The sequence below is a fragment of the Thamnophis sirtalis genome, unplaced genomic scaffold, assembly GCF_051295495.1.
Source record: "Thamnophis sirtalis isolate CommonGarterSnake01/CBP01778 unplaced genomic scaffold, rThaSir2_p1.2 scaffold_12, whole genome shotgun sequence".
NCBI classification, from domain to species: domain Eukaryota; kingdom Metazoa; phylum Chordata; class Lepidosauria; order Squamata; family Natricidae; genus Thamnophis; species Thamnophis sirtalis.
This window is the reverse complement of record NW_028261392.1, coordinates 63605422-63628854: the sequence shown is the minus strand read 5'-3', so window position 1 is coordinate 63628854 and position 23433 is coordinate 63605422. Positions and strand designations below refer to the sequence as shown.

The window sequence follows — 23433 nt, the reverse complement described above, 5'->3', positions numbered from 1 at the left end:
CTTAACCAATCAGGCTCCGTTTCTCGGCGGAGGGTTACCTATAGAAGCGGCCGCGGCGACGTCTTTCAGCCACCTCGCCCGGAAGAGCCGCAGAAGGCGGAGAGCCGCAGTCGGAGGAGGAGGGCGCGTCGCGGCTCTTTCTCGATCTCTTCCGCTGGAGGAGAAAGAAGGAAGGAAGGGGGGAAATAAAAGCGTCACCGCTGACGTCGGATTTGCTCGTCCTTCCTTCCCGCCTTTCGGTCGTCCTCCTCCCTTCTTCCTGCGCGCCATCCTCTTTCCTTGCGCGCGATCCTCTTGCCCTCCTTGCCACGCGGGGGTCGAGTTGCGCGCTTTCTCCTCTCGCCGTTTGCCCGTTCCCGGGTTATTTTTTTTTTTAATTTATTTTTTGGTCCTTTCCTATATACTTCGTGCGCCCCCACCCCTTTTTCTGGGTAGTTGCCCCGGCGCTCCCCACGTCTTGGAAGCCGAAGCCCGCCTTTCCTTCTCTGCAGCCTGGACGTTCTCAATATGAACGGTGTCGTTTACCTTGTGCAACTGCAGGTAAGCGGGAAGGGCCGGGTATAGCAATGCAAGCCCAACGGCGTCTTTTCCAGCGTTTATAAAGCGCTTAAAGTCCGCGCTTGGGCGGGCGAGCGAGCACGCGGTTGGGGCTTTTGTCTCCCCCAAGAAGGTGGGGAAGAGAAACGTCCGTGGGTCCCTCCGTGCAATAGGAGACCCGTGGATCTCGAAGAGGAGGACAGACTCTGGATCATCCCGCCTGGAGTCAAAGCTTCGAGGCGGTGGGAAGAATTAAGCGAAGGGGGCAAGCTGCTTGCGGGAGCTTTTTTGCAAAGAGTGCGGCACTCGGGGGGCAACGCACGTGGACGTCGGCTCGGTCCATAAAATGCGCAGTGGGAACGGAAAAAGGGGGATTCTGCTTAAAGGGTGGAGGGGGGGGGAAGGTTTCCGCGTCTGAAAAGATCTCGTGATGCGGGGATTCCAAGCGAGGGATTTTGGTTCCTTTTTTGTGTGTGGGGGGGTGTCTCCACCTCGATTTTTTTAGCCTCCCATTCGCTCCAAGGGGCGGGGGGGGGGGGGAAATGTTCTTTTAAACACTCGGTGTAGCTTTCTTCCGCCGAGGAGCGGGAAGAAGAAGAAGGAGGGTTTGCTGTGTCAGTATGCCCTTAAGTCCAACGTGGAGGGTTGCAGTAGTAGTGGGCGTTCCCCTAAATCGGTGGCTGGCTACCCGGTTTAAATGTAGGTAGGTAGGTAGATGGGTAGATATGTAGATAAATAGGTAGATATGTAGGTAGATAGATAGGTAGATGGGTAGATATATAGGTAGGTAGATATGTAGATAAATAGGTAGATATGTAGATAGATAGATATGTACGTAGGTAGATAGATATGTAGATAGGTAGGTAGATGGGTAGATATATAGGTAGGTAGGTAGGTAGGTAGATATGTAGATAAATAGGTAGATATGTAGATAGATAGATATGTACGTAGGTAGATATGTAGATAGATAGATATGTAGATAGGTAGGTAGATGGGTAGATATGTAGATAGATAGGTAGGTAGGTAGATATGTAGATAAATAGGTAGATATGTAGATAGATAGATATGTAGGTAGGTAGGTAGGTAGGTAGATAGATAGATATGTAGATAGATATGTAGGTAGGTAGGTAGATAGATAGATAGATATGTAGATAGATATGTAGGTAGGTAGGTATATATTTAGTGTCACAACCCCTGGTATGCCCCAATTATGGGAGGAAGCTAACTGCTTCCATTATCTGTCAATCGGCTCATCACAAGAGTCGATCACGACAGAAACCCAATATTTTTACTATTGCCAACATAGCCAACAATACAACATAGGTAGGTAGGTAGATAGATAGGTAGGTAGATAGATAGATAGATAGATAGATAGATAGATAGATAGATAGATAGATAGATAGATAGATATGTAGGGGTGTGTGTGTGTGTGTGTGTGTGTATATATATATATATATATATATATATATATATATATATATATATATTTATTTATTCATGGTGTCATAAACTTTTTCAGTAAGAAGTATTTCTACTTGGGTGGGGTGGAAAAAAACCAACAGTGAACCCCGAAGTCGCTCCGATTTTGCAGCATTTGAGTTGGGAGGCTCCATCCAGGCTTCAATGTTGTTGAGTTACCACCATCCATTGCCTTTCTTCTCCTTCAAATCCTCCAAAGGACTGCAAAGGGAAAAGAGGGGAGGGTATTCTTTGCGGGTCAGATAACGTTAAGATGGGAAGAGCGATTTGAAATTAAAGCCACGTTAAATGTTGGCGTTTTCAGCGAATCTGACTTGTCATCTTCCCCCCCCCCCCCCCCAAACCAATCTTGAAATCTGGGGAAGGGAGCCCTGACCTTTCCCAGAAATGATGCCCTCATACGGGATATTTTGATTCCCACGATTGGCTGTGTCTGAAAGCATTGGCATATGGCAAGCTGAGACATGTTTTATTTTGTCTGGGTTAGAGGGAGTATCCTTGTTTGAAAGAAAAACACGGATCGGCGAGGATTTTTGAATTGCAATATTAGAATTTGCTAGGAAGTGGGGGAAATAAGCTATAAGGTAAAAAATTGTTCATTCTTTGGAAGCTGGGTAGATTTTTTTCCCCCCCTATTCTGCTTTTCCTTTGTTCGTCCTCCACGTTGCTGTTGCCAAGATCGCGGGATTGAAAAGCCGCTATGCTTCTTGGTGGTAGAAATATGATTGGCTAGCGCGCTTTCTTTTTCAACCAATGGAAAGATGAAATCTGTACAATCGAACGTGTGTGTTAAATGCACACATGTGTGTGTTGCACAGCTTCGCAGGAGGGAGACCAGCTTTTTATTAGTCTTCCATATCTTAAACTTGTGTGGGTAGTACTTTAGAAGGTGAAAACCACATTTATAAAACAATTGCCTTAATCTCTTCATGCAGAATGTTCCTGAAATACTGTATATAATACTGTTATTTGTGGGATTTTAAGTAAAGAAAGTAATAAATCTGTGGTTTTGATTCGTAGTCAAAATGTAAACCTCCCACAAATATTAGCATGGCGTTGGCGTTATTAATTTATGCCTTGTCCCTGAATAGCACAACTTAATAGCTGTATTCTGTATTAAAACAAAACAAAAAATCTAGGGTTCAAAATAATATTAGGAAGGTTTTCTTCCTCTAAAATAGTTGGGAAGGGCTCTGCATTTAATGAGCTTGTAACTTTCCCCTTCACCTTATCATTTCTCAGTCAAATATTGTGCTTTTTTTAAAAGTACGGCTTACATACCTGTATCATGGCCCCCCTCCTCCTCCCTGTTAATAGCTATTTCTGCGAGGGAGAATTAATAGGGTGAAATATATACTTTCGGCTGAACAGAAACCAGAGTGTTGTGAGATGGGAAGAACGCATTGTGGAAAAGATGAACTTGGCCTCAAGTGAGGCTGCTTTGATCCGTGACCCATCAAAACCGCGTTCCACAAAAGCGCGGTCGACGAAATCGCGTATGTGACGTCATCACAGCGCGACGAAAAAGATTGAAAAATTGAAATAAAAATAAAATTACAGCAAGCCGATTCACATAAAGGTAAGCGTTAGGTTAAGGGTTAGGGTTAGGTTTAGAGCATTAGCGTTACGTTTAGCGTTAGGTTAAGGGTTAGCGTTAGGTTTTTCGTTAGGTTTAGGGTTAGGTTAAGGGTTAGGTTTGGGGGGGTTAGGGTAAGGTTTTCGCTTTATTTTTACATTTTCCGATCTTTTTTGTCGCGCTGTGATGACGTCACATACGCGCTTTCGTCGACCGCGATTTTGTCGTCCGCGGTTTTGTGATGGAACCGCTTTGATCAACATAAACCTAGAAAAGGTTCAGCCACAATTATATTAGGCTTATTTTGCTTACTTGAGCTAAACTTCACACATGTTGAAGGGCTTACAAGGGTACCAATATTAAAAGGCATAATATATGATGAATGTCAAGAAGCTGTTTTTCCAACTTTCATTACTTGTTATTTCTGTCTTTAGAACAGGGTTAATGCACAATACTATACTATTTTATCCTATGACTTGTTCATACTTTGCTGTTTAATGCAGTATTCCATTCTCATCCAGGCTTTTAACAGCATTTTCTCAACATTCTGGCATTGAGAAATTGTTACTCTGTTTAGAAATATTATAAACAGTGATAGGAGTGGTTTGTTTTTTTAAAGAAAAAAATAAACTTCTGCAACTTTTTCACTATTTTGATCTTGGTTGTTTGCCTCCTTTCCCCTGGAGTACATTTTCAGCATAAAATCTCAGATTTGCACATCTGTATACAATCACATTTGGTTATTTATCAATTATTTTCGAACTTGGATTGCAGCATAGCTGCATAGGCAGCCATAAAGTTACACAATATTTTTGTATTTTTTAAGTATGAAGAGTGATTTTAATTTCACCTGCTGTTGCAGCTATTAAGGGTTTGGGCGTCTGTTTTTATGAGATGCATACATTATGAAATATGCATGGCTGTTCCAAGTGTCATAATTTGGTTATATAACTGTCTATTTAAATATTTTCATGAATTGGAACCTGTCTCCTTCAAGATCATTCTCTAGTAAATCTCTCATTATACTTTTTAAACCTGCACAATTTTACATTTTAGTTTCTTATGCCACATGTCCCTTCATCCAACTCAAATTAAACTACTTATATTATACTACTTTTATAATAATATATATATATATATTATAAGTAGTATAAATTATACTACTTATATCCCTTAAACCAGTGTTTCCCAAACTTTTGACATATGTGTACCCCTTCTATAATTTTTGTAGCGCTGAGTACCCCCCATAAAAAACATATGCTTTAATAAAAATTAAAATATATTTATTTTTTCCTTTTTTGGTACATTGGCAAAATAAACGGAAGCTATATTATAAAGAACATTTATTTGATTCAATGAGAAGGATGAAATTGTTTATGTTGAGATGACAGATCATCATAATTTGGTTCCCTGGTTGTTAATTTTAATCTGAGATGCGGTTCCACGTCCAATAGTCTGTTCCTTTTTTTCGACTTAATGTCTACAAATGTTTAAAACTGTATTTGTATTTGTATGTTTTACTCTTAAAAAAATGTATAACTAATAAAGATTACTTTTAAAAAAATGCAGAAAAAGCAACTTGGCATAAATATGAAGTTGGAAAAGGCAAGATGTATTTCAGGACTTTTTCTGTTAAAACCGGATACACATGTTGCATTTGTAACCAGAATGATGTTAAAGTACACTCCTTATTCACGGTGCAGTGGATATTCCCATGTGATCCCCACCAAACTCTGGTGCAACGCGTGCCCCCACCAAACTCTTCCCGTACCCCTGGGGGTACGCGTACCACACTTTGGGAAACACTGCCTTAAACCTCAGAGATGCTGAAAATTGTAGCATTAAACAATCTAGGATGGCAATAGTTAACCTTATGGATTTGAATATTTAATTTCTTGAAACTATGCCAGTAATACATGAGGGAATGTATGCATATGGTACAGCCTGCCTGAAATGATTAAAGTCTTAAGTTGTTGAAATATGGTGTGGAAATTGAAGGGGAAATTCCAAAAGGAGAAGTCGAAAATATCTCACATGATTTACTGTACTGTGGGTTATACAGAGTTTATAGGTCAGTGTATATTCTCCTCTTATTAGACCAGATGCCTGGGGAGGGGGGGGGCAGACAATTTTTAATGTATGCTTCCTCCTCCAGGACTCAAACCCAGCTACCACGCGCAGTGGCAAAATTCTGTGTTGCTGAAATGTTCACAAGGAAACAAATTAGTTGCAGAATTATAGCTGTCAACGTGTGCCAATTTTTGGAGATGTCTCTTAACCATTTTTGGAAAATTATATTTACTCACATACTTATCGGTTCTCCACTCACGTAAACTAGGGAGTGACCCTAGGGTGGGGGGTCCCTAGGGAGTTTGAGAGCATGTATTTTCTCAACAGGGATGTTATTATCCACTATTAATGTCAGTACTATTTTTTAATATATTGTAAACAGTGATGTCTATTGCTGCTCTATGTCCGCAATAAAGTTATATTCTATTCTCTTATGCGCTGTGGGTCATGCTATTCCATCATTACAATTTGGTACCTTGAAGAGGCTTGAAAATTGTTTTTATAGATGTTTATTTAGCCATAATTCATCAAAATGACTCTTAAACAACCATATTGAGTACAATGAATTTCAGGAAAACAAATTTCATCTCTCTTCATTGTATCGAATTGCAATGATAGATTTCCCCCCCCTCCCCAATTTATATAATATTTACGTAGCAAGTGCTGCGCTATTTAATCTGACTTGGGCTCAATTTATATTACATTCTAAAATAGTATTTTTAGTTAGTATAACACAGAACTGAAGATTTCTGTTTTCAAATGGAGTAGGCTGTATTTTTCAGCTGTATCTTAGAATATATACTTAGTATAAAATTGTCCCTAGATTTCTGTTCATGGGAGGGGGAGCAATTTTCATAGATCTGTTCTTCAAATAACATCTAGAAAATTTGAATTAAGATATATGGGAATTCCAAATTCATTTAACATCTATTTTTTTTGTTGTTGTTGTTTCAGAGTATGATACATGACTATCACAGAAGAAATTCGTGTCTATAGCTTTTAAGGACTTTGATTACATCGTTTTAAAGCCTGATAGTTTTGGAGTCAACAGTTTAGAAGTTACAGCTGCATGCATTTTTTTCCAAACCAGTGGTTTACCTAAGAAGGAATATAAATTGGTATCCCCTGTAACAGCACACACAGTGGATTATTGAAAGCCTCCTAACTGCGAAATCACAGCATAAATCTAACTGGTGAGTTTATTCATGTATGTGTGCTTCAGTGGTGGGTTTCAAAACTTGTTCGAACCTACTCTGTGGGTGTGGCCTCCTTTGTGGGAGTGGCTTGCCACCCATGTGACCAGATGGGAGTGGCTTGCCACCCATGTGACCAGATATGAAATTATGAATTAGTACTTAGGTCGGTCCGAGTAGCTATTCAGAAACTCTGGCATTGAAGCACGCAAGTCTTAAAGCTGTCAAGTTACAAGACCCTTGCACCCCTAAACCTTTAGAAAAAAAAAACTAGGGGTCTTCAAACCTGACAGCTTTAAGACTTGTGGACTTCAACTCCCAGAATTCCTTCTCCAGTCACGTTGGCTCAGGACCTCTGGCATTGAAGCATGCAAGTCTTAAAGCAGTCAAGTTACAAGATCCTTGCACCTCTAACCCTTTAGCAGTGGTGGGTTTCAAAAAATGTTTGGAAGCTCTTCTGTAGGTGTGGCCTGCTTTCCGGGTCCACTGGTGGAACCTCTTCTAACCGGTTCGGTAGATTTGACGAACCGGTTCTACCGAATAGGTGCGAACTGGTAGGAACCCACCTCTGGTGTGCTTGTAAGTAATATTTCATGTGATTTATTGTAAATGTAAATCGGTAGGTATTTAAATAGATAGATTTTCCCATGTTCTGATACCTTAAAGCAGTGGTTCCCAAACTTGGCAACTTTAAGACTTGTGGACTTCAACTCCCAGCTGGCTGGAGAATTCTGGGGGTTGAAGTCCACAAGTCTTAAAGTTGCCAAGTTTGGGAACCACTGTCTTAAACCCAGAGTTAAAAAAAAAGGAAATAAATGACTACACCAGACAAATGTAAATACCAAAACAGAATTTTTGCTAAAATTGTAAATAGTTGCATAAAGAAGTCTTACTTGATAGATTCCTTGGACCAATTTTGGGAAAGAAGATAATTCTTACTGACCTTGAAAGCAAACAGAGCAGTTATTGTAGCCATATATTTCACTGTGAAAACTCCCAATCGCTGAGTTGGTTACTTTTTTCTTGAAAAATAATCATTGAGAGAAAAAGAAGATAACTCTGCCAGTTTTTGTAATACTGTCATTTGTAAAGCACAAAAAAAAAATAGTTGCAAAGTCGAACTGCTCTCATTTTTAAAATTAAAAAGCAGAAGCAAGCCTCTTCGAAGCTGTTCTTTTCCCTTAGGAGAGAGAGGCATAAAAGCATTTATCCCCCCTCAATATTGATTTCCCAGCTTGCATTAAGGCAAATTATCTTTTCCTGAAATGAATGCTCAGTTATTAATCCCACTTAATTCTGAGGTTTGGAAAAGTCTTCTAGGGTTTTTTTTAGCTAAATGTGCCTCCTAACACATATCGAGGGAGAAAGGAGAAAGCATTCTGGGCAATGGGCAAAAGAGCCGAGGTGGCGCAGTGGTTAGGGTGCAGTACTGCAGGCCGCTTCAGCTGACTGTTATCTGCAGTTCGGCGGTTCAAATCTCACCGGCTCAAGGTTGACTCAGCCTTCCATCCTTCCGAGGTGGGTGAAATGAGGACCCAGACTGTGGGGTGACTCTGTAAACTGCTTAGAGAGGGCTGAAAGCCCTATGAAGCGGTATATAAGTCTAACATTGCTATAAAAGGAAGAGCCAACAGCAACAACAAAATATTTTTTCTCCAAATTAGCTCATTTCCAGTCAAGAGGAGATCGGGATCCAGCTTATCTTTGTACATTGACAGAGATTATATAGGAGACACATGAAGTTACAATGGGAAAGAATGAAAAAAGAACTTATCTATTTGAATTGAATTGAATTTATTGCATTTATATGCCGCCCTTTTCCCCGAAGGGGACTCAGGGCGGCTCACAATCCAAGTCAGGGAAGGGGATACAGATAAGGGATAAAAAAGACAAACAGAACAATACACAATTTAAAAGCACACAACAACCATACCATTCGAGAGGGGGGGCAAAAGCTCTTTAGCCCCAGGCCTGTCGAAACAGCCAGGTTTTAAGGGCTTTGCGGAAGGCCTGGAGGGTGGTGAGGGTTCGAATCTCCACGGGGAGCTCGTTCCAGAGGGTCGGAGCAGCCACAGAGAAGGCCCTCCTCCGGGTTAAATGCATCATATTTTTGCTACTTATTGAATCTATTCAAGGGAGAGAGAAAATTACTTCATAATTTAATAGTAAATTATCTTCATAATTTACTGCAATACTTGCCCAGACCTGAATTTTGGTTTTTTTTTCTGCATAGTTTACACCATATTATGATGCATAAATTTTAAGACGGCCTTGTGTAAAAAGAACTGTAGCTTATATTAAAGTTCACAAGCTCTTCTTTGTTTCAGCCACGGAAACAGCAAAATGATTCCTAATGGGTATTTGATGTTTGAAGATGAAAACTTCATCGAATCATCTGTTGCCAAGTTAAATGCTTTGCGCAAAAGTGGCCAATTTTGTGATGTTAAGCTTCAGGTAATGTAAACGTGTTGTATTTTATGCCTGCATTTATGCCCATTTGAAGCATCCTGTGGTCACGTGGCCAAAATTCAGAGCAGTTTTGCCCAAAACTTGAATTTACTTCCATTTTTCAGCCAAATCAGCCCATTGTGAACAGTGGGTTCACTTAATGGCTGTGGCAATTGCTTAAGAACTGTTGCAAAAGAAAAAAAAATTGGGTTAGTAACGTGGGTGACCCAATTTAATGACAGTGAACGGGGCAGGCGCCATTATAATACATTAATAAAGTGGTCTTTTATTACCTGTTGTGAGATCGGTTCACACTCCTTTGAGGTTTCTTTTTAAGCCTCTTTTGGTGTTTCTAATTCTGATCATGATTGGTCCAAAATAAATCCTAATTAAATGTTTTCTTTTATGATGGAAATGTTTTAATACTTTTAAATCAACCAGAAGTTAAAGTGCTTTTCCAAGTGTTTTGGTACGTCATGAGTCACTCAAACTAGAGGTTTATAATTTGGTGAACAGTTTCTATTTCCAATAATTCAGGGTTTTATTTTCATGAAGGTCTGTGGACATGAGATGCAGGCACACAGAGCAGTGCTAGCTTGCTGTAGCCCTTACCTTTTTGAAATCTTCAATAATGACAGTGATTCTCATGGCGTTTCTCACGTGAAATTTGAGGATCTTAATCCAGAGGCTGTTGAAGTCTTGTTAAATTATGCTTACACTGCTCAGTAAGTGATCCTTTTTCTAGATTACAAATTTTTTTTTAACTTTATATCTGTCCAGAAAAAAAATCTAAATAATAATTATGTCATTTTAACAGATTAAAGGCTGATAAAGAACTGGTCAAAGATGTATACTCTGCAGCTAAGAGGCTGAAGATGGAGCGAGTCAAGCAGGTATAATGGGGTTTTGGCGGTTCCACCACAAATCCGCGAAGCCCTTATCCGCGGAGACATAAGCGCGAAGACTAATTCGCGCCGTTCGAAGCGCTAAGGAAAAACGCGACCCTACCGCGATGACATAATCGCGGAGGGCAAATCCGCGCATTTCCAAGCACTCAGTACCCTAAACCTAACCCTAAAACAAACCCCTAAACCTAACCCTAAAACAAACCCCTAATCCTAACCCTTACCTTAATTGAAATCGGCTTTCTGCTGCGGCGCCGTTTTAAAGCGCCCTTCTGTTGCCGCGCTGTTGCCGCGGCGGTGATGACGTCGCGGCTTTAGCGACACGTTTATGTCTCCGCGGATAAGGGCTTCGCGGTTTTGTCGTGCCACGGGTTTTGGCAGGTAGCAAAACTTGAATGACTTGCCCGAGTTCAGAGGCTGAGTATATTCAGGCTTAGTTAGCACTCACCATAGGAAACTCAGAGGATGCTACAGCTGAGACCTAAGACTTGGAAATCGATAAACCATTTCAATGGTTGCTGCCAAGATACACAAATATATCCATGAATGCACAAAGAATTGAGCTCAAGTCATAACTTTAAATTATAAAAACTGAACACTTTTTCAAACCCATGTCAAGTTAAAGTATATTTAAAGTCAAGTACTTTGAATAGCTGCTGGCACACTCTTTATACTTCAGTTCTAGGGCCAGTGCCATATATTTTTGTTAACCCATTTAAGAAGTTATATTCTTGTACCAGTGGTGGGTTTCAAAAATTGTTCGAACCTACACTGTGGGTGTGGCCTCCTTTGTGGGAGTGGCTTGCCGTCCCATGTGACCGGATGGGAGTGGCTTGCCGTCCCATGTGACCGGATATGAAGATGCCGACGACACTTGTCAGAACCACCTTAAATTACCTCACACACAGCACTGGCATGCATAAGAATATGATGTAAACTTGTTTTTTAAAAGGCATCTTTGGTTTGCGTTGAAACAACTTCAACACACGCAATGTTCTGATTGCACCACAAACGCAGTAGTCATCCTTACCTTTCGCGGAGGCACTGAGTTTTATAAATAGGAGCATGATAGTGTAGAACAATCATATCCAAGGACCAGTGGTGGGTTTCAAACAAATTTTGGAACCTCTTCTGTAGGTGTGGCCTCCTTTCCGGGTCCACTGGTGGAACCTCTTCTAACCGGTTCGGTAGATTTGATGAACCAGTTCTACCGAATAGGTGCGAACTGGTAGGAACCCACCTCTTGTCTTGTACTCAAAAGATATATCTAATGGATGAACTGGACACTGTAATCATAATTACACATAGCAACAAAACTGAAATAAAAGTCTTTACAGCACATTGTTAAAACTTTGACAAGAAGTCTCTTTTAATCGTAGGAAAATCATTTAGCCAAGTGACTAAGATACAAGGAGGAAACCATATCCTATGAGGGTTGTTTTTTTTAAAAAAAAAAAGTATATTGATTGTAGATAAGTGAATATATTACGTCATTTTAAAAATCAAACTAACGGAATACAAGATCAGGATCTATGGTGAGAAAATCTAAAACAAAATGAAGTTGCAAAGTCACAATTATCGTAATTGTAAACTCTTTTTTTTTTTTCAAAAATAAAAGGTGTGTGGAGATTACCTGCTCTCCAGGATGAGTATTCAAAGCTGCATCTCTTACCGGAACTTTGCAAGCAACATGAGTGATTTGCGATTACTGAACATGATTGATGGTTACATTCAAGAGCATTTGTTGCAGATCTCTGACCAAGAAGAATTTCTCAAACTGCCACGTTTAAAGGTACTTATCCCATTTCCTCCTCCATCCATCCATCCATCTTGATACTGCTTTTCACATAAATATTAATTGCTTCACTTAAGTGGTTTGGTTTATTGGATTTATATGTCGCCCTTCTTCCAAGGACTCAGGGCGGCGTACAACATTAAAAAAACACATATTACAAAAAATTTTAAAAACCTTAATATTAACATTTGCATGCTTGTTTTAAGACATTTTTTTATCTTTCTTCCAATACACATATTTTCCGAATAAAAGTCGCTCTGTACACATATCTATATAGTGCTAAGAACTTCAATATATACAAAAAAATAAGAAATTTCATTAGATTATAAAAAGTAGAAATGATATACTGTGTATATCACATAATGGTAAATCAATAATGAACCTTGATACTTAACATACTATAGGGAAATATTTGTTTTCAGGAAACAAAAGATAGTTATTGCAAGCAAAATAAAAATCCTTACACAGCTTCCTCTAATCTAGTTTAGTTGTAACCAAAATATAAGGCTCTTCTTTATTAAGTGTATTTTATTTTGTCAGTTGTAACTCTATACTGAACACAGCTGACCTGGACAATATCTTTAATAATGTACAATACATTACAATATTAATATTAATAATGCAACCATTCACTGTTCTATGAAATCGTGACCCGTCAAAAGCGCGAACGTCATAAGCGCACCGACAACACGGCGGCGCTAAAACCGCGATTTCAAAAGCGCGCCGACAGAAGCGCAATTTCATTTAAGGTAAGATTTACAGTTAGGGTTAGGTTACAGCGCGCTTCTGTCGGCGCGGTTTTGTCACCACGGTTTAGTCAGGCGCGCTTTTGTTGTGCGCGCATTTGTGGTGGAACCCTATGAAATAACCTTTTGACAAAAAAAAAACTATCAATCTGGTACCAGGAACATGTATAGGCATTTAAATTCTTGTTTAATTATGACACCATTTGGAAGTAAACATTTTAAGTATAATTTTACCAAGTATTCTCTTTTTCTAATTAAAAAAAATAGTTTCATGAAAGCCACCATACGTTTACTTAACACAATTGGGAATATTGATTGCACAAACTTGTAATCTTAAAACAATTTGCAAATAGGCAGTTTTGTAACAATGCCACCTCAGCACACAAAGATACCAGGGATATTTAGTATAGATTTTTCCAAGCCATTTATTGTTGCTGTGATATACAGCCCAGAATTCAGGTCATTGGCACAATCATAACAGTGAAATTCACTGACATCATATAACTTGAACATATCTTTTATTAGGCAATTTAATTACAATAATCAAAACTGATGCGAACGAATTTTAGGCCAAAGAAGAAAATGGAAAAAGGGAATAAATACCATATTTTTCGGAGTATAAGACGCATTTTCCCTCCAGAAAAGAGGCTGAAAATCTGGTTGCGTCTTATACACTGAATACAGCATTTTCCTGGGCGCTGCTCTGGAGAGTCCAAGCGTGGGTTAATCACAGCCAATCTGCCCAGGATCGAGGCCCCGACCTCTCAGCGGAGATGCAAGATGTCGTAACTAGGGCCATTTCTCAGGGCGTAGGGGCAGGCATGCTGCAGCGGGCCAAGTCCCGCCCTCTTCCAACACAGGATCCCCCTCCGGAGGCGCATCAAAATTGAAGAAATCTTTTATCGTATCTACAATGTTTGTTTCGGGTTGTAGGCCCTCTCAACTAAAGTGAATATAAGGTTGTGCTTTGTTGCCTCAGTGTGCTTTTCTTTTTTTAAAAAAATAAATTTTTAATTGTTTTTATTTATTATTGTTTTATGTGGCTGGCGACGCCTCGGAGTAGGGCCTTCTCTGTTGCCGCTCCGGCCCTATGGAACGAGCTGCCCCCAGAGATCCGGGCCCTACCCAACTCTCATGGCCTTCCGTAAAGCTATTAAAACCTGGCTTTTCCGGCAGGGGGCTGGGGCTGTTGACCTCTGGATTGAGGTCCAGCCCCCCCCCCCAATTGATTGGGTGCATGTTGTGCTTCTCCTTAATTTTGTTGTATCTTATTGTTTTAATTCTTTTTTTTTTTAATATTTTTCATTTCTGTAAGCCGCCCGGAGTCCTTCGGGATTGGGCGGCCTAGAAATTCAAGAAATGAAATGAAATGTGCTTTTCTTTTTTTAATTTCAGCTGGAGGTTATGCTAGAAGATAATGTTAACTTGCCCAGCAACGGCAAGCTGTACACCAAGGTAATCAACTGGGTTCAGCGCAGCATTTGGGAGAACGGAGACAGCCTTGAAGATCTGATGGAAGAGGTCAGTTTTTAAGGAGAAAAAAATGAGATTGGGCCATCTTTTAACGGCTACGTCTTTCTGAAATTTAAGGATGATCCCTTCTCCTTTTTTTTTTGTTCCCTTTAAAAAACAAAAAACTATGAAGAATTTAAATTTTACTGTAGGTCTCCTTAAGCTGAGAAACTTAGGGGGGTTTCAGGTGAGCTGATTAAACTACTGTTCGAGATGGTCTTTCTTGTTTTTTGTCTCCGTTTTTCTTTAGGAAACTTCCAAGTATAGCCATTATCTTCCACTTTTAAATTTGGGGAGGTGGGTTTGAAGCTTGGTTTTGTTCTCAAATGTGTTCTGTTTACAGGTTTTACTTAAAAGAGAGAAAAGTAGGACAGAGGTTCTAATGGTTGTTCCTCCCCGTTGATTTATCTCCCCATAGGTTTATTAACAAAACTAGGATACTCCATCGCTGAAGGACCGTAGAAGAATCTTCCAAGTGTAAATGACACGTAAAGAAGGAGCAGTTTTGCCCCAGTTTCTCCTATGAAAATTCGCTGTGGGCAGAGTACGATGATGATGTTTAATGGTGTTTACTTCTTTGCAGGCTGTTTTAACAATTGAAAAGTTTTGTATAAATTAACTAGTCTTTAATTTCGTGAACGTAACTTCCAACCTATTTGGTTTTTAAAAATGGAGATTCGCATTTCAGATTGTTTCGGAAAAAAATTTAATTTAGTTTGCCATCGAAGGGGGGAAAAAAGCCTTAAATTTCCAGAGCAGTTGTTTTTCTGTTTTTCTTTCATACCTGAGAATCTCAAAAAGTTAACAGGAATCAGATTTCCCTTTAAAAGTTTACTAATTACGTTTAATCTGAGATGTAGGCAACAGAAGTTCCCGAAATGAAAAATAGTCCCGTTACCTTTCTTGCAACCCCTTCTATATAACATAAGTGTTTTGATTTGCCTGTTTCAAAACTGTCGATTTGCAAAAAAAAAGAAACTTTGTACAAATTTTATTCTGAAAGATAATGTACATTATACTTGTCGTACATTTGGACGTCTACGGCGCAAGGAGTACGGAAGTCAAGAAGATTTCTTTTTGAGCTGTGAAAACGAGGAGCCTTTTAATCCAGTGTTCGAAGATCTGCCGTCGTGAGAGAAACGTCCCTTTGTTTAAAAAAATAAAATAATAATTCCATTCTGCTAGATGGAGAGAAGATCAGGCGGCCTTCCTGGAATCCTAACGAAGTTTCTATACAATGTACCGTTAGTTAAGCAGCAATGGAGACTATAGCCAGATTGCTGTTCTGTTGTTTTTACAGGTTCAAACGTTGTACTACTCAGCTGATCACAAGCTGCTTGATGGAAATCCACTAGATGGACAGGCTGAGGTGTATGGCAGTGATGATGACCACATTCAGTTTGTGCAGGTACAAAATGCACATGGTCTGAGGTAACCTCTGGGTAGAGTAGAACGACACAACTCAAACGTTGTGTGGTATAATGAGAGTAAGGCATTTCCCCGTTTAGAACACTAGGGAAATACAAACTTAAAAATAATTATGGCTCCTCTGGTTTTGAGCTGTGCCTTAATTCATTTAACACACACTAAATACCGTGAAGCAAAGAGTAGAATTAGATGTTTAACTTGAGCTTCCACGAGGTTGAAAGATTTATATGTGTCGAGAAGACTGTGGCACGACAAAACCGCGCTCGACTAAAGCGCGCCCAATTAAACCGCCTCGCTGACGTCATCAACAGGGCGACAACAGCGAGCGCGGAGAAAGAAGGGCGCTTTAAATAGCGCTTTGAAAGCAAGCCGATTCAAGTTAAGGGTTAGGTTTAGGATTAGGTTTAGGGGGGTTAGGTTTAAGGGTTAATTTTAGGTTTAGCGTTTACAGCGTGCTTCTGTCTCCGCGCTGTTGTCGCACTGTGATGACGTCAGCTATGCGGTTTCGTCGAGCGCCCTTTAGTCGACCGCGGTTTTGTGGTGGAACCGAGAAGACAAATGTGGTAGAACAACTCTCCCCTTTCCTCAGGAGTTTTGGAGAAAAGAATTGGGGCAATTCAGGAGTATTGGAGAAAATAGAACATGTTTCTGTCACAAGTGGCGGCTAGGTATCAAATGGTAATATAATTTTAAAATCCTGGTGTAAACAATGGGCTCATTTGAGCAAAAAGGTTTGTCGTTGCAGGAATAAATTAATGTGTTCCGGATAAATATAGCGGAAAGTAGTGGGAAAATTTGTTTCACTTCACGAGATTCCTGCTTTTTTTCTGGACTCAGTAATAAGTTACGTTTTCACACTTCCATTTATTAACTTCGAAACAAATTCCATACTTTAATTGTGACTCATTTTTGAATTTACAAGAATTAGAGATGGCATTAGTTTCTCGATTGCCATTTAATAAGTTTTTGTAAGTATTTAATTGAAGAGAGTGAGTGGTGTTAACTTAGGCATATCGATTTAGAAATGAAGGCCGCTGAATTCAGTGGAGAAGCATAAAAAGGAGAAAAGATTAGGATATTTAAACAAGCAGTGAAAGGAAATATACGGATAAATAGAAGAAATAATGAAACACAGGCGAAAGGGAAATAGGAATTCCGTTGCAGAATAACTTTATTCTAAAAAAAAATATAGATTCCCTAATCTTAGTTGATAAATCCTATAGGCAATAAGGTGACATTTTATTTATGTTAACAAGAAAATGGTGCAGTAGATACCATAGGCATCGAAAGGTAGTAAAAATAACAGAATAGATTTAAATAGATTTAAAGGCTGTAATTTATATAGTGTTAAAATATCTGATTTAGTTAGATAAGGTTTATGTTTCGTGCTAAGCATTTGTCTTAGTGCAGTGTGTGAAGCCAGTTTTGTGAGTGGTAAACCAATGGTTTGTATGATGTGTGAATATAGATTGTATGACCTTGAATTTGGTAAATGCTGATTTGATGTAAGGAGTAAACTTTCATTTGTATACATTTGAATTGTGTTTTACAATGAAAAGTAGACCTGTAAAGTTGAGGGATATAGTAAGTATATAGAAGAGCTGTGGTGGCGCAGTGGTTAGGGTGCAGTACTGCAGGCCACTTCAGCTGACTGCTATCTGCAGTTCGGCGGTTCAAATCTCACCGGCTCAAGGTTGACTCAGCCTTCCATCCTTCCGAGGTGGGTAAAATGAGGACCCAGACTGTGGGGGGCAATATGCTGACTCTGTAAACCGCTTAGAGAGGGCTGAAAGCCCTATGAAGCGGTATATAAGTCTTAACTGCTATTGCTAAGTGATTAAATGGAATAGAACATTATTTTGTGGATAAAGAAAGCATTAATGTTAGAGCATTCAGCAAGTTACCTGTGTAGATGTGCTATTGGACGAGGCTCTACAGCCACCAAAATAGTTTTGAAGACAAAGGCAGAGCAAATTTCCCTCCTTGGCTAGGTTTCTGTAGCTGCCTTTTGATTTTGCAGAAAAGGCCACTCCGTGAGAATGATCTCAAGCAGTTAAGTAGCAGTTCTTCTGGAAGTCTTTCGCCAAATGCAGCAGTGCAGAATCTTAAACACGAGTGGAAAATTGTTGCTTCAGAGAAGACCTCAAGTAAGCCAACGTTTTGTTGTTGCTGGTTTTGCTCTAGATTATTTCGTTCATATTAAATGCAGAAGTAAACTACTGCTCGTGTACATAATATATATATATTTTCTTTTTTTCTTTGAACGAGTTAAAAGATTTTAGAATCGCAACACATTTAGAGGGGAAGGACTTGAAAAACCTCGGTATACTGGAATTGAAACGCATGTTTCGCTTTTCAGATAACACCTATCTCTGTCTTGCCGTTCTGGATGGTGTCTTTTGTGTGATTTTCCTTCATGGTCGGAGCACTCCACAGAGTTCCCCAACTAGTACTCCACGACTGATGAAAAGTTTGAGTTTTGAGGTTCAACCGGATGATCTTATCGAAAAGGTGATGTCGCCTATGCAGTACGCTCGATCTGGATTGGGAACAGCCGAGCTTAACAACAAGCTGGTTGCTGCAGGTAACACCACAATTCTTAACACCTTGAGTTGAGCAATATGTTGCCCTTCAAACCTTTTGGAATTGGGAGATGACGCTAGCTAACAGGGTTGTACCACAAAACCGCGGACGACAAAATCGCGGTCGACGAAAGCGCGTATGTGACGTCATCACAGCGCGACGAAAAAGATCGAAAAATGTAAAAATAAAGCTAAAACCTTCCCCTAACCCCCCCAAACCTAACCCTAAACCTAACCCTTAACCTAAACCTAACGAAAAACCTAACGCTAACCCTTAACCTAACGCTAAACGTAAAGCTAACACTCTAACCCTTAACCTAACCCTTAACCTAACCCTTACCTTTATGTGAATCGGCTTGCTGTAATTTAATTTTTATTTCAATTTTTCGATCTTTTTCGTCGCGTTGTGATGACGTCACATGCGCGATTTCGTCGACCGCGCTTTTGTGGAACGCGCTTTTGACGGGTCACGAGCTAACAGTAGCAAAAGTTCCAAGTTCATGGAAACTTTGGAGGATTACGCATTGTCTAAGCTTTTTAAAGATAGCATTTCTCTAACCCAATAATAACATCTTTTGAATGCTCTTTTTACAAACCAGGTGGCTACAACAGAGAGGAATGTTTGCGCACTGTGGAATGCTATGACCCGCGGACAGATTGCTGGACTTTCATCGCGCCGATGAGGACTCCAAGAGCTCGATTCCAGATGGCAGTTCTGATGGTAGGTTTTGAAGTAAATCGCATGTTCGTTTCCCTGCTGAAACCTGTTTTAACAATTGCAGGGAAGAAGAAAGAGGTAAGGAGAGGAGGGTGGAAGGGAGAGAAAGAGAAGGAGAGAGGGCAGGAAGGGGAAGAGAGAGGGTAGGAGTAGGGGAGAGGTAAGGGAAGAAGGAAGGGGAAGGAGAGGAGGAAGGAAGGAGAGAAGGGAGGGAAGAAGGAAGAGAAAGGAGAGGAGGGTGGAAGGGAGAGAAAGAGAAGGAGAGATAGTAGGAAGGGAAGATGAAGAGTGGAGGAGAGGTAAGGGAAGAAGAAAGAGGTAAGGAGAGGTGGGTGGAAGGGAGAGAAAGAGAAGGAGAGGGGGGCGGAAGGGAGAGAAAGGTAAGGAGAGAGGGCAGGAAGGGGAAGAGAGAGGGTAGGAGTAGGGGAGAGGTAAGGGAAGAAGGAAGGAAGGAGAGGAGGAAGGAAGGAGAGAAGGGAGGGAAGAAGGAAGGGAAAGGAGAGGAGGGTGGAAGGGAGAGAAAGAAGGAGAGATAGTAGGAAGGGAAGATGAAGAGTGGAGGAGAGGCAAGGAAAGAAAGAGGTAAGGAGAGGTGGGTGGAAGGGAGAGAAAGAGAGGAGGGTGGAAGGGAGAGCAATAGCAATAGCAATAGCAGTTAGACTTATATACCGCTTCATAGGCCTTTCAGGCCTCTCTAAGCGGTTTACAGAGTCAGCATATTGCCCCCAACAACAATCTGGGTCCTCATTTTACCCACCTCGGAAGGATGGAAGGCTGAGTCAACCCTGAGCCGGTGAGATTTGAACCGCTGACCTGCTGATCTAGCAGTAGCCTGCAGTGCTGCATTTAACCACTGCGCCACCTTGGCTCTTTTAGAGAGAAAGAGAAGGAGAGAGGGCAGGAAGGCGAAGAGAGAGAGTAGGAGTAGGGGAGAGGTAAGGGAAGAAGGTAAGGGAAGGAGAGGAGGAAGGAAGGAAGTAGAGAAGGAAGGGAGGGAGAAAAGAAAGGGAAAATAAGGTGGTGTTACAACAGGCGCTAGGGATGGTAAACAAAGCAACCCAAACTGTATATTATAACTTTTTAAATGGAATAACAAAAGTATAAGAATGGCAAAGAAAAAGAATAACTATGTGAATGTATACCTATAATTGTATGTAAAAGAATAAATGAGAGTAAGAACATATAGCACAATATAGGTAAACAATATTTTGTTATAAATAGCTAAGTATAAATAAATACAGAATAGTACATAAAAATGGATAATGAATAAGAGGATCATGAATGCAAGATAGAAATGTATAGAAGGGAAAACACTAACTATAAAGAACGCGATACGGAACTGCTGTATGATATACGATGGAACTTGTTCCTATGTTGTTTTAAGTCATGTGTTTGTTTTTGTTGATGTGTTTATGTGTTTAAAATAAGATTTAAAAAAACAAAAACAAATGCAGCGGGTTAGATTAGGTGGAGGTGGGAGAGTAGGATTCTCTGGAGTGGGATGGGATCAATATTGCGGAGGAGTATTTTATCTTGAGATAAGCCTTTAATACTAGGCCATTATGCTATCTTAGTTGTTCCCATTATGCTGATTTAAAAGCCTCTTCTCTATTAATGCACAGATTTAGAGATAACATAATTTTAAAAGATCATTTCAATAACATGTAAATTTCCACCACCCAGGGACAGCTGTACGTTGTTGGCGGATCAAACGGACACTCAGACGATTTGAGTTGTGGGGAGATGTACGATCCCGAAATAGATGATTGGACTCCAGTTCCAGAACTGAGAACTAATCGTTGTAATGCAGGTAAAATATCTATAATGCTCTATAAAGCTACTTATTTTTAAAACTTAGCAAAATGTAACTTCTTCTTTTTTTTTTTCCCCTTTGCACGAACAGGAGTATGTGCACTGAATGGAAAACTGTATATTGTTGGCGGGTCAGATCCTTACGGACAGAAGGGATTAAAAAACTGTGATGTCTTTGATCCTATAAACAAATCTTGGACAAACTGCGCTTCGCTAAATATCCGTAAGTTCATAATCTCTTCAAAGTTTTGGGGTGATTTATTTTCTCTTGCAGATTTTACTTGTTTTGCCTGTAGAGGGTGTTAGAATTCATCAAGGGCGTGTTTATGCACCTGAAAATCTAACCCAGGAAGAATTATATGCTGCAAGTAAAATAAAGCAGAATTTTCCAGAATGCCTACGAGACAGAATCTTGGTGCTAAACTAATTTTTTCCCTTTTGTCTTTATAGGTAGGCACCAGTCTGCTGTATGTGAACTTGGTGGGTACTTGTATATCATTGGAGGAGCTGAGTCATGGAATTGCCTTAACAGTGTAGAACGTTACAATCCAGAAAACAATACTTGGACGCTGATTGCATCTATGAACGTGGCTAGGCGCGGAGCTGGTGTTGCTGTTCTCGATGGTAAGCTCATGGGATTGGAGAAGTATTACAAATTTTTGACTTTAACCTTTGTTTAATTTGTTTAAAAAGAGCCGAGGTGGCGCAGTGGTTAGGGTGCAGTACTGCAGGCCATTTCAGCTGACTGTTAGCTGCAGTTGGGCTGTTCAAATCTCACCGGCTCAAGGTTGACTCAGCCTTCCATCCTTCCGAGGTGGGTGAAATGAGGACCCAGACTGTGGGGGCGATATGCTGACTCTGTAAACCGCTTAGAGAGGGCTGAAACCGCGATGTCAAAAGCGTGTCGGCAACAGCGCAAGGTAAGGTTAGGGTTAGGTTACGGCGCGCTGTTGTCGGCGCGCTTCAGGGCTCATTCGTCGCGCTTCAGGGCTCATTCGTCGCGCGGTTTTGTCACCGCGGTTTAGTCAGGCGCGCTTTTGCTGTTCGCGCATTTGTGGTGGAACCGTTCTTCAAGCTTATGTTCTTGTTTTCTCCCTAGGAAAACTCTTCGTTGGCGGTGGCTTCGATGGCTCGCATGCAGTCAGCTGTGTGGAAATGTATGACCCTGCTAAGAACGAGTGGAAGATGTTGGGTAGCATGACCACACCAAGAAGCAATGCTGGTTTTGCAACCGTGAACAACACTATCTATGCAGTGGGAGGATTTGATGGCAATGAGTTCCTGAACACAGTCGAAGTCTACAATTCGGAATCCAACGAGTGGAGCCCGTACACGAAAATCTACAAGTTCTAATTTTCCTTAAAACTAACAGGCTTAGTGATGTAATTGTTTTAGTAAGAGGTACACATGTGAATACGGTGGGGGGAGGGGAAGGGTTAAAAGTTGCTAACCGGCAACAAGGCTTTTGCATATTGCATACTATTAATATGCTGTACATATTTTTTTAGAATAAATGGAAGGGCGTTGTATGCATTTAGGATTTAATTTAGACTTTAACATTAGATTCTTCTGAGATAACAAGAATGTAAGTTTGATGGCATATCATTTCATGAGCATCCCCCCACAATGTTACGTTTTGCTGATTTGCACAAGCAACTATTTTTATTTTATTTTTTTGGAATTGTTTCCAGTGCAGGAAAGAAACAGCAGTCTTCATTATCAGCAATTACTTTATAGGCCTTTTTTTTTCTTCTTCTTAAAGTAACTGGAATAATCTCATAAGCCTTATTTAAATAGCTAAACGGCTTTATTTAGAAAAAGCTGCCCCCCCCCCTGCCATTTTGACTGCCTTTTATAACTTTTTATATATTAATAGAGCCAAGACTCTTGTAACCTTTGAAGTGACACGGGCATACAAATGTATGATGCAAAGAGACAATCTCAAAATTCATAGACTGGAGTAAGACATTTAATTTACTATCGTGAGAGCTATTAATCCCCCCCCCTCCCCCTTTGCTATGATGTTGTATGATCTCTTTAATACATAATTGTTTTCCATCACATCTGAATGGGGTTTCTGAACCTGAGTGTTAATACGAGTGAGGAAGCATAACTCTGAAATTCAGCCAAGATAAGAGGGTGTTTTCTGTATGGTTCTGTAACAAACGTGCAGAGTTATAAGATGCAAAACAAGAAAAGTCTACGCTGTCTTAGAAAAGGTTACCTATCTCAAAAATTATTGTATAAGTTTGTATCTTTCTACTTGCAAGCTCAAAACACGCTGTAATACAAATTGTGTTTCATTTCTTTAATAATTGTTGTTTGATTCTGATGCTGGAGGGTTGGCGACGCTTGAGGTATAATAATACCTTCCTAAGTACGTTAGCATTTTAAGAACACAACAGAGCTCTGCTAAATCTTAAGTACAACATTTTCTCACAGTAGCCAACTAGAAGGCTTGAAGGAGGTGGTCTACCCCTTCTCCTACTATCCCCCCTTCTCTCCTGCCCCTGGTGTTTTGAAAAGCCTGTTGCCCTAACTCAGAAGTGCTTCGAGACCAATAGCAATTGATGCATTTTGTTTTCTATAAGTTGTCCAAACTACATTTATAAAGCCATCCAACGTAGTGGCC

The 23433-nt window shown here is 40.2% G+C and overlaps 1 protein-coding gene across 1 annotated transcript; it reads left to right on the top strand.

The window, feature by feature from the left end:
- Nucleotides 1-382: 382 nt before the first annotated feature.
- On the top strand, nt 383-23116 carry IVNS1ABP (influenza virus NS1A binding protein). Its single transcript, XM_087726167.1, has 15 exons — nt 383-540; nt 6617-6855; nt 9183-9309; nt 9859-10028; nt 10121-10196; nt 11827-12000; nt 14145-14270; nt 15562-15669; nt 17710-17836; nt 18049-18273; nt 18871-18992; nt 20673-20799; nt 20893-21024; nt 21252-21425; nt 21901-23116. Exons 3-15 carry the CDS (start codon nt 9199-9201, stop codon nt 22152-22154), a joined length of 1926 nt encoding a protein of 641 aa, XP_087582293.1. The 5' UTR covers nt 383-540; nt 6617-6855; nt 9183-9198; the 3' UTR covers nt 22155-23116.
- Nucleotides 23117-23433: the final 317 nt, after the last annotated feature.

What these genes read in the sequence shown, in the direction of transcription:
- IVNS1ABP (XM_087726167.1), top strand. Translation starts at nt 9,199, where the DNA reads ATGATTCCTAATGGGTATTTGATGTTTGAAGATGAAAACTTCATCGAA. An exon ending in AGATGGAGCGAGTCAAGCAG is followed by an intron (nt 10,197 to 11,826) that starts GTATAATGGGGT and finishes CAAAAATAAAAG; the next exon opens with GTGTGTGGAGATTACCTGCT. An exon ending in TCAAACTGCCACGTTTAAAG is followed by an intron (nt 12,001 to 14,144) that starts GTACTTATCCCA and finishes TTTTAATTTCAG; the next exon opens with CTGGAGGTTATGCTAGAAGA.